This window comes from Strongylocentrotus purpuratus, unplaced genomic scaffold (assembly GCF_000002235.5).
Source record: "Strongylocentrotus purpuratus isolate Spur 01 unplaced genomic scaffold, Spur_5.0 spur5_scaffold_6, whole genome shotgun sequence".
NCBI lineage: Eukaryota > Metazoa > Echinodermata > Echinoidea > Camarodonta > Strongylocentrotidae > Strongylocentrotus > Strongylocentrotus purpuratus.
This window is the reverse complement of record NW_022145612.1, coordinates 42,429,571-42,441,538: the sequence shown is the minus strand read 5'-3', so window position 1 is coordinate 42,441,538 and position 11,968 is coordinate 42,429,571. Positions and strand designations below refer to the sequence as shown.

The following is an 11,968-nucleotide window of genomic DNA, read 5'->3' as shown; positions in this document are numbered from 1 at the left end:
ACAAATAATACACATCATTTTGCTCTGGCATTAGTAAAATTACCCACACAAGATACCTTTGGAACAGTCTAACACGCCTGAGGCGATAGCTGAGGGTCTTTGGACTGTTTTGAAGGTACCAAGTGTGGGTAATTTTACTAGCCCGACCAAAATGATGTGTATTATTTGTATACATCTCTATACGCGTTAAAAAATGCAACCCAGACTTAAATTCTGGTGGTCGATATCGGTGCACAGGGAATTACAAGGAATTAATAGGCCATTTTCATAATGTAACCAAATTTAATGCATAAATCTTTGCTAAGTGCTTTGTTAAAAATAATTTTTCAAATAACATTATGATATATATATATATATATACAGGGCTGTCAACTTTGGGGAACTGCTTTGAGGGAGATCGTATGCATTTTTTTTTTTTTTTGGGGGGGGGGGGGGGGGGGGCTCAACAGGGAAGGGGGGGGGGTGTTGAGTAAGAAAAACAAAATTGAAGTGCTCCCTACCCACCCCCCCCCCCCCCCCCCCCCCCCCCCCCCCCCTCCATGTTGAGTAATTAAAAATCCGTACGATACGAGTACGCTGGTTCATTTTACACGTCTGGCGGGAGGTTTTTTCATAAACCGGGAGATTGCGGGAGAGCGTGTGGAAGGCCGTAGCTGGTGGGACGGCGGGAGAATGAGCATGGTGGCGTGAGACTCCCTCCAAATGCGAGAGGGTTGACAGCCCTGTATATATATATATATATAAAACCTTCAATCAGTCCATTGAATAATAATCCCCCAAAACTCAAGCTGGAATCCATGAAAAATGTGTGTAAAACTATATTTAAATCTTATTCAGCAGGCTTTTATTACCGGTAGTCAATAAACATGCATCTCCGAGTCACATGGTTAGTGTATTAACAGTGTCATGTCCAATGGAAAACCCACTAGGTTTCATTGGAGAGCAATAGCCCTCAAGAAAGTATCCAATGCTTTGTCCACTCCCAGTGTATCCACCATGTTCTTGAATTCTTCTGGAGCTCTGTTCAGTGTCTTCTTGGTGTCCAACTTGGAGACTAAAAAGTTTGAAATACACAGAATATGGTATGGCAAATATCAAGATTGAAGATATTAATTGCAGCATAAAAATTGTGAATATATCATGATCACAACAATTTGTCATCTGTGAAGAAAAGTATAAAAGCTCAAACCTACTACCGGCATGGGCGTCAACCTGGGGGGGGGGGGGGGAGAGAGGTGGGACACGTCCCCCCCCCTCAATTATCCATAGGGGGGACATCATATCAAAGTCCCCCCCCCCCCCCACGTTTTGTCAGAAAGAAGGGGGACCACAAGGAACAAAGATTTTGTATACATTGCCAAGGAGATGAGAGTTAAATTCTTGTAAAAGAACTATTAAAAAAAAAAATTTCAATGCATTTTCAGTTTTTATCTAAATTTGGACAATAGGGCCAACTGGGTGTATTAGTCCTGCTAGACTAACCTGATGGACTAGATACGATATTAGTCAGACTTGCCAGACTAACTAGATGGACTAGCTTGACATTAGTCATGCTCGCTGGACTAGCTTATACATTTGGATGGACTAGTTTAAACTTGGATGGACTATCTGCTTGACAAGCCAAATGTTAGTCAAGACGGTGCTTATCTTGACTAACATTTACTTGTCAAGCATGCTTTCCTAACATAATCGTTGGTCAATTAGGCTGGACTAACTTGAACGTTTCAAGCTTTTCTTATGGGGAAAATATGAATTTTTGAAGTTTTTTAATTCAGGGGTAATGGGAGAGGAGCTGACAAAATATGTCACAGAGTTGCTAAATTGTTGTTATGAATTAGGGCAAATAAGGTTTTAAGAATATTCGTGTTTTACACCGAGTTGACTAACCTTCTTTTGCTGATTTGACCGATAAGCCGACTTCTGGTGTGCATTTACCAGTCCTTGCTATGTCTATCTTCCATGTGATGCTGTAGATGATTCTAAAAGAGAAAGAATTCAAACAAGTGTGATTACAGATACACTCATAACCTGAATCCTAATCCAAAGATAAAGAAAATGAAATTTATTTTGAACTCTTAATATCGGTATGATGTCCTCTTGAGTGTAGAGCGGATAGAGAGATTGAAATTTATGAGAGAACATGAAATGAAGGGTTAAAGACAGTGTTACATTCTGCAGCTTCTAAAACAGTCAATGCAATATTATTTTTTTTAACGCCCCATAAGTAAAGTTTCTTACAATACAATCAGTCATTCTGATGTCCAGATAGGGTCAGAACTTTAATACAGCTTACAAGTAAAGTATTTTATATATCGTTCAAATCTGCAGAGGTTTATTTTTTGCTGGCAATATGAATATCTTGTTATGAATTTTGTAGGTTTCTAGTATCATGAAGCACAGTGCTCATCTGAAAAAATAGAAAGGGAAATAGGAAGAAGAATCTAGTATTATATGTCTGGGTGATCGAGAAATACCAATGTGCAGGGATCGAGATTCATGTTTATAAGAGAAAGATGGTCACTGATTTATGAGCAAACAACAACGTTTAAAGATAAAGGTGAGTTCTGGTAATGCGATTACATTGTGAAAGAAAATGTGTGGAACGGATCAGAAAAAGTTGATCATATAGCATGTAAGTAGGTATCACAGCTAACTTTTGAAAGTTTCTAAATTTCATTTCCCCTCCCCGTTTCTTTTTTGAGCACATGAAAAGAAGAATTTTGATACCTCATTTGTCAAATTTGAATAAGTACTTTTGAAAATACGGCCACTTACATAAGAGACGAAATGGTCAAATTTTGCGTAATTAGGCTATAACTGACAATTAGCCATTTTCAAGGTGATATAATTTTGTAAAAAATTGATGAATCACCTTTCTTTTCAAGAAATCTGTTTTTTGTATGGATTTCTACATGCCTATTTTTTTCAGGTTCTCTTGACAAATATTTTTTTGTGTGGAATTTTTCAAATAATTATATGAAGCCCATTTTGATGCGTGTGACAAATGGCTATTTTTGCATCGCCGGAACAAGTTTTCATGGGTTTTGAAACATAGCTAGATTTAAGAGTATCTATCAAGAGGGGCTGAATTTCGGCATATCTGGGGTACATATATAGATTAATTATTTTTGTAAGTTTGAACTATCAAATCCATTTAAATTAATTTTAAATGGCTTTTTAAAATGGCTCTAAACTCTTCAAGAAGTCCAGGTAGACAAAGGAACATCCCTTCACTGCTATTGTGTAAAAATGTGTAGAACAGGTGTCACATGCATATTCACCTGTTCTACACATTTTTACATAATAGCAGTGAAGGGATGTTCCTTTGTCTACCTAAGGAACTGTATATTTTGTCAGCTTTCTTTGTCCGTCATGTTCATAGTGTCAGGGTACAGCTGTATTCATCGGATTTGCGCCATTTAGCGGTCATTCTTAATATTTACATGATCGTATTCTCAAGTAAATTCTCTTTCTCCTATTATCTAAATTGAATTAAAAGTATGTTTTTCTGATATAGAAAAATTGTTTCAAACTTTTCACTCTGATTTTTCACGATCTCTGAAACTTACCCCCATCATTTTTTATATGAAAATAAAGCTTAAGATGTACTCTTTCCAACCAGTGGATTTTTAAAACTCAAAGACAAATGGCGTTCAAGCGCATTGAGCTAAAACTAGCGATGCAAATTAGCGATCAAATAAAAATGGTGACAAACGAAGTGACACGGTACGAATTAGAGGGTAAATCACAAGCAACTGTGTCGTAAGTAATTGATGGATTTTGATGAAAATGACATGACATGAAAAACAGAATCCTGAGCTTTCGAGAGACATATAATTTATAATATTTATTGTTTCCATTATATGAAAATCTTCCTTCATAAAGAGAGAATTTGTGTGGTTGAGCTCTGCGTGTCCCCACTCAATGCAGCTCTTCTGTGATACCTAATGTAAGTATTGGTGTGTACTGCAAGGTTCCAGAGTCATCAAAATCATCATAAATTTGGCCAAGTCTTGGTATAGTAACAATCACTGTACACAGAAAGATGTATGTGGAACAACACAAATGGTGTTGGGGCTAGTACTACCTTGATTTCCTTATCTTTCTATGGTCATTACTCAGCCAGTATACATTTTCTTCCCAAATTGTTTGGCACATGACATTTATTTGTAATTTTGAACATTCACTGTAAGTTTTGTTAGATTCTGTGAGAATTCATTTTCTTTTTTACCAGAACTCAAGTTTATCTTTAAGTATTGGAGCACTCAAGGCAGTTTCACTGAATAAGAGAACAAATAGTTTAACACACAAATGTGGCTCAACTTTCAAAGAAGTCCACCAGAGGACAAACTTACCCCCTCTGCCGAGGACACACAATCTGAAGGGTTGCTCCATCTTGACCATCTGGAAGGCTCACTGTCTCTGGATATTCTTTCTAAAAAATACAAAACAGAATTTGAATAACTGAGTGGGAAAGCTGTGTGAGGTAACTGGTGGAATAGCAATTTTATGTTACAGACTTGATTTACGGTTTACAGTTGGTGAGTGATTATAACATTGGGGAGGCTATGGCTCAGTGGTAGAGCAGTGGTCCTGAAACTGGGTCAATGCACGCATGCCCTTTGGTAAGGCATTAATCCTCCTTGCCAGGTCCCTCTGAAAGGACTTAAAGCCGTCAGTCCCCTGGCTGTTTACTTACAAGCATACACATGCTTTCTTAGCAATCAAGTTAAACAATCATCGATCATCAAACATACATGACAATCTTAGTAAAAACAGAACCACGGAATACACCGCTGAGCCCGTAGTGATGTTTTAGTAAAGATCCATATATCTTGAATACTTTCCACTGGATTACTACTAACCTGGGTTAGATTCAACAGGTTTTGCTCATGGTTTTCAAGAAGTAGTGGTATATGTAAAGTGCACTGACTATATAATAATATGGAACAACGTGTTTCATAAAGTAGTATAGAGGCCCATTTCGACAGCCCAAACACCATTTTGAAAAATTATCAATTGTTTGGACTGCAATTAAGATACTATGTCGCTTTTGCAGCCAACATCAATTCTGTAGAACTTTGCAGGAGTTAAGAATATGTCATGTTTGTCCTATCTGTGAAATTTAAACGTCAGCAGCGTCATAGTATTCAAATTATGCAAGGTAACCCATTTACTTTCTAGACTTCACTATCAGACACTATCGGGTGACTACCTGACATCTCTTTATCTTTGGTAATAACATACATAAAATAGCTGTAACAGGTACATGAGCATCTGTCTACATCAATAACCCACTTCTTGTAATGGCCACAATTAAACTGATTGAATCTTTGTGCAACACAAAACGTACAACCATTCGATACAAGGGTCTGAAAATCAGACTATGTACTTAGGTGATTGCAATCACTTAAGCCGATTTGACAACTAATGGTCTTTCTTTTCCCCCAAACAAAACATTTACAAGCCTTTTCGTTTTGAAGGAAGTTCTAAATTGGTATTGTCTTTCAAATGCTGTTGGAATTGAACCTTTTCATTTTTTGGCCTGCAAATGGGACATAGTACCTTTAAACTACTGGAAAAAAACGGTAACAAAACATTGGTGATTGCTCATTCCGACTTTGCCCCTCTTGTTGCTGCTCTGCATGCGGATGCATGGAAGCAAGGAGAGTTATGCGTCCTAAACAAGGGAAACGCTCTCGGCGGTCTCGCCTGCATTACGCAATTCGATATGATGAAAAATTGAGGTTGGGATATTATTTATAGGCAGGGTGGCCCATTAGCAGGCCCCCAAAAATAAAGTCCTCTGAATATAATCAGCATTTTGAAGTGAATATTGACTAAGAATCATCAGAAGAAATATTTACTATAATTTGTACCAAGATTGATAACTCAATTGAATATGAACAATTTACAAAACATCTCACATTAATTTGTGATCTATAATCCAAGTCTACTCTTCATGAAAATTGAACAAACACTTTTGATTCCTGCCAGCGTTGAAAAAAAAACACAATCCAGAAGAGGATTTTTGATTATTTTGTTGTTGCCGTGTTTGCAGATGAAACATTGGAATGTCAGAAAAATTGATGATTTCTGCGCTCAGTGTAAATAAAGCTGAGGATTATGGACTAGTTACCTTGAAATGTGAGTAGATCCTTATCCTATGCTGGTACCACCTAGCATAGTCAGCATATCCCCTCAGGAACGGCTGCAGGTCACACTCTTTCTCAGCCTCTGCTAGAAAGGTCATCATCTCACCCAGGCAACAAGGATCTACTTCCAGGTCAAGATTCTGAATGACAGCCTTCCTCACCTCAGGATTGGTCTCCTTCTCATGAAGTTCGGCTGCATTTGCTTGTTCTTCAGCAGTTTGTTTTACCTATCATAAGGGTGTAAGTTGGTAAGACAAATAGGTTGGTAATTGTTTTCATAATAATAATATGAAACTCTTCTCAAATGTTCAAACTGTAGCCTAGCTTCTCCCCTTATATTCAGGCTCTTTCTGGAGTTACTCTTTGCAATGCATCACGGTCTTAAATTCACAAGGGCCCCTGTGGAATTACCATGATTTAAAACAAATACAAACTTTGAGCCGAGATGCAGGATCTGTAAATGCTACATCTGGAGTACTCCATTGTATGGAGTCGAAACATGGACTCTATGCAAAGAAACAGAACGAAAGTTAGAAGCATTTGAAATGAGGTGTTTCCGCAGGATGCTAAAAATCAGCTGGGTGATGAAAATTAGCAACAAAAAAGTCCTGAACAGAGCAAACAAATAGAGAAAACTGATTAACTCAGTGCAGAAGAGAAAACTAGTGTACCTATGTTGGTCATGTGATGAGAGGAGGAGAATTGCAGATGAACTTGCTGGAAGGAATGGTAGAGGGTGAGAAAGGGTAGACAGTGAATCACTTGGTTTGATGATGTCAAGAAATGGACTGGTCTTAACTACGGAGAGGTTAGTACAAGAGTACATGACAGAAAGCGATGGAGATGCATAGCCGCCAACCCCTTCCGAAGGGACAGCACTAGATGATGATGACATATATACAAACCATATTGCATGTATAGGGCAAATCATTCAGGCCACTCCTTGAAGCAGACTCAACTGCATATCATACAGTGAAAAAATACACGGGGGCTCGGGGTGAAATAGCTCCCGAAATGCCCAAAAGACACTATGAACATCACTGACAAAGAAAGCGGACAAAATATACAGTTCCTCAGGTAGACAAAGGAACATCCCTTCACTGCTATTATGTAAAAATGTGTAGAAGAGGTGAATATGCATGTGACACCTGTTCTACACATTTTTACATAATAGCAGTGAAGGGATGTTCCTTTGTCAACCTGAGCAACTGTATATTTTGTCTGCTTTCTTTGTCAGTCATATTCATAGTGAGAGCCCCCCAAAATCAGAAAAGGGCCCCTGTAAATTTGCATAGAGTTCAATGCAAAAACAAGTTTTAGAGTGTTAATTTCATGCAGGCAAGCTTGAAAAGCAGCCCCCGAAAAATAAATATTAATTTTTTCCCTGATATCATAGAGCCCAATTTGATTCAGGAGAAGAAATCGTTTGGAGAAATGAGGGCACTTTTTTTGAAGTCATTCATTGGTTTGCATGACACAAGGCCTTTCTATCAAAAACACATCATAACAGATTGGTTATTACATGTACACTTAATGGGGGGGGGCGGAGATTTTGATTATCCACATAGAATTTCCTGTCTTGAATTCAAATAAATGTTAATATTTCTCTCCAGCAAGTTTGATTTGACTTACCAGGGTTTCCTCCACTTCAAAGGAAGCAGCAAACTTAAGCCCCGAGCAGCTTCCTTCTAGTCTCTGTAACCTGACGGTACGGTGTGGGTTGTTACTCCTTACCTGTGTGGTAGCATCCGTCAGCTGGACACCACTAAGACTGGACTGCATCTCATGCTGTGATATGCAGATAAAAGAATATTATATATGGTACAGAGATGCCAACTAGTACGATAAAATCGTATCTAGTACGATAATAAGCGTGAAATACGATAATACGATATCACCTCTTAAAATACGATTTTTTATTTTTATTTTTTAAATATTTTTTAATACATTTTTTTACATAATTATTTTAAATCCATAAAACCCCATAAAAACCGCGGAATCTCATAGAAACTTGTACAAGTAAACCCCAGCAACCCCAACAAAAACTTTGCTTTACAATTTTCTCATTAAGTTTTAATGAAAGAGCTAACATTTTACTTGACCATACTTCCAGTAAAACATTTTTCTGAAATTTTACTGGCCCGGCACCAATGGGCTAGTGGTAGTGTCAAGTTTTAGTGAAAATCTGATTTTTTAGGATACTCAGTCTGTTTTTTTTGTGTCAAGAGGTTGGCATCTCTGGACCACATAACAAGATTCTAGGCCTCTGATTGGTCTAATCGTGTGTACAATGCAAGGACACAATGCTTGCACCTGGGGGGCGTTTCACAAAACTTGTCATCGGTGACAAATGACAGTTTTTGTTATAAGCTACTGAAATCCTTGCTTCTGATTGGTTATCAGCAGATTTGTCACTGATTTTAGTCATTGTCATTGAAAAAAAGCTTTGTGAAACAGGTCCCTGAAGTTAACAATGGATACACGCAGTGAGACACGCAAAATAAAGAAAAGGATTATTTGTACTATGTCCCTCGACTTCATCTCAAGACAAAGTACATTTTCGAGATTACCTTGGGCAATCTAACGGTGCCCCTCAAAGCAGTCCATATTTGTATACTAAACTCTCTTTGGCAGGCATACTGATTCTGACATGTACAATGCAGCATAATTCACAAGAAATCCAGGAACTGATATTGTCTGACATAAATGTCTTTCTATTACACTTTTTCTATTTTACATTTTACAAGTGTCTTATTGGAATTTTTGTTGTTCTCTCATATCAACGAATATCATGTTGTACCTGATATACTCTTTCTCTTCTGCAATTATACTACTAAAAGCTGCACAAAGTACCAACAGGACCACAAAATAAAACATATCAGTAAGACGAGAAGAGTTGGTCACAGTTCAAATTTTCATACACTTCATATTTACAAATCATGAAATGAAATAAAACCACTTACCATACGAAGCATATCTTGTTCTTCTTCATTATTCATTTTGAGTATATCCCTGAAGAGCAAAATGAAAAACACTCACAAAAATAAATTAAAACCAGGAAAAGTTTAAACTTCTGTATCCAAATAAACAGATGGAAATATAACGTCAAAAATATCCTTTTGTATAGAAGAAAAGAGAATGGATAAAAGGTGATAATAATTTCATGTACACCAGGACACTACTGTCTCTATGTGAATTTAAATAATATTCTAATCTTAATACTTGAGAAATCATATCACCCCCCCCCCCCCCAAGAAAAATCAAAATCAATAAATTTACCGGGTACACAATTTTTGTGAAAAATAGGTTACTGCAAAGTACAAAATGATTGCATTAAAAGAGAAAACTTGGGATATATTTAGCACTTAGGATGTTAGGCAATATTAGGCTGGCAATATATAACAAAAAGAAATTATTGGCCTGTCCATTCTTTATAGAAAAGAGGAAGGAAAAATCTCAGACCATACATTCAACAGGGGCGGATTTAGCTTTTTGCTAAGGGGGGGGGGGGGGGTTGACCCAATGACAATGCCGCATAGCGGCAAGGTGATTTTTTTTTGGTGCTATTTTAAACCCCCGTAAGTAATGTTTCCTGGATACAACACAATGGAGACCGTAAAAAATATGGACACATGATGGCGTTTTTCTATGCAACATCACATTTTCACTTGGCAGCCCATATTACCTGAGTAAATCTAATGTCACACTTGGTATACTCAGGGCAGCCATGTTTTCTCCTTCCAGGTCATCTTCTAGGACGTTCACCTCTTCTTGTAATCTCTTTGCCTCCGCCATGTAGGCCTCCTGCATGCTCTTTAGCTCCTCCATGGAGAATCTGGATCCTGCAAATGAAGCCCCTGATGGTGCTCCTCTCCCCTTATCTTCTACTCCACCATCCAGTTCAGGTAACCTGTATTTAGATTAGATTGTGATTAGATTCTAAAGATTGGTTCAAAGTACAAGTATTCACAGGGATATTGTCCTTTTAGAAACTGTCACGTTTTTTCAAGTACACATGTAATACTAGTAAAGGGATTTGGGCAGCACGCTGCTGTAGACCTTATTACTAGTAGTAGACTTATTTCAAATTGCTTTGACCAGAAAAAAAAAATGTCTACCAAATTCAAACATCAGGGCTGCCAGGGCATCGTTTCACAAAACCCAAATAAGTACAAGTTCACAGACATCCCATTGAAAGGTGTGTTAATTGCATTAGTTACATATACATGTTTTAATTTAATTAAAGTGACGTCAGCTCAGCTCAGCATACTTATGACAGTTTAGTGAGACATTGACCAGATGTACTCTTTTAATGAAAAGGAAGTTTCGGTAGGTCTACACATATATTCCTGAACTAAAATTTAATACAAATAATCTCAAATACAAGAAATACTAATGATTAGAATCATTAGACCCCCTCGCACATCTAACGTCATTAGCACTTCAAACAATTTGCCATATCAATTTGAATTGTAAAAAGAAAAAGAAATAACACAAGAGTCTACATTTGGATCTTGATTCTTGAACTTGAAGTGAGCTTGATTATGTTGAAAGTGGAAGGACCATGGACATCTGATCATGCTGATAAGAATAGATCAGAGCTATTCACAAAACAAAGACACAAACCCATAATTCATAAAATCTGATTCTGGCACAAAAAAAGAATAGTCGCAGAAGAAGTGTAGCTACTTCTAAAATAAAAAGATAGACCTAAACTAAAGTCTGTAAAAACTTACCCTTGCAGAGATATCCCAAAATTGGCATGAGGATCCATTTCTGAAGAAAACATTTTTACAGCGTTAAATGAACAAAGTTTATCTCAGATTAAATAGTAGATCTACTAGTAAGTTGAAGTTCAACTCTGTCTGACTGGGATTGGCTAGTTGAATTGACTCGAGTTTTGTTAACTTTCTAAAGTCAGATTCAAAATAACTTTAAAGTTTAACTGAGTTGTTTTCGTGGCCAAGTCAGCTTGGTCTCATCAGACAATGTTTCATTTCAATAGACAGGACTCAGACTGAACCGCAGATCTGTCTCAGTCTCAGCCTCAGCTCAGCTCCGCTGGTCTCAGGGACTAGAAAAAGCTTCGAGACGCTGATCCAGTAGTCCCATGCAGTGGTATACCGGTAGGCGGTAGTCTAGGTCCAGCCAACCCACAGTGTCGGGCACGAATATCGGAAAGGTCCGCTACGCCCTAGAATAGATACTGACATGTCACTCGCAATAAAAATCGTCCCTCCTTCGAAAAATAAAGCGCTTGAATTGTTTGAACAAAACAATCAATTAATCCAAAGTAGTCAGTGATGTAGTAGTCTCCAAAAGAATGTATGTTACACAATGAATATCAGAATTTACAACAGACTGAGCCAGAACTTCAGAAGTTAGAACAGAAATTGTTCAAAAGCGAAATCGCGCGCGGTTAATAGAATAGTCTTTATCCAAGACTTAAACCAATGAAAACTATATTATCGGGCCCTATACGTTCCTTTATAATAGACTCTTTAGACTCCTAGTAAGATGTTTTACAATGATTCATAAATTTTTCGTAATTAAGCAATCTTAACCGAGCAAAATAATAACAATTATGTATTTTATAAAATAAAGAAAGAACAATGCCCAGAACAAAGACTATATTTATGTGATCGCGGGGATTTCCCCGAGGTCTATCTTCATGTATCTGTTATGTAAAAGATGGCAATTTAGCTTCTTTTTTTTTTAAATTACATAGGCGGATCCAATCATTAACCTCAATCCTTGTTGAAGAAAAAAAAAATCAAAATCTGGGCTTCGCTTTCAAATAGGATTCAAATCAT

At 37.4% G+C, this 11,968-nt stretch overlaps 1 protein-coding gene across 1 annotated transcript; it reads right to left on the bottom strand.

Moving 5' to 3' along the window:
- Positions 1–558: 558 nt before the first annotated feature.
- LOC100888588 (centromere protein P) lies at positions 559–11,580 on the bottom strand. Its single transcript, XM_030973318.1, has 8 exons — positions 10,892–11,580; positions 9,841–10,065; positions 9,119–9,167; positions 7,788–7,943; positions 6,140–6,382; positions 4,356–4,435; positions 1,888–1,979; positions 559–1,054 (listed from the first exon to the last, which is right to left on the bottom strand). Exons 1-8 carry the CDS (start codon positions 10,942–10,944, stop codon positions 933–935), a joined length of 1,020 nt encoding a protein of 339 aa, XP_030829178.1. The 5' UTR covers positions 10,945–11,580; the 3' UTR covers positions 559–932.
- Positions 11,581–11,968: the final 388 nt, after the last annotated feature.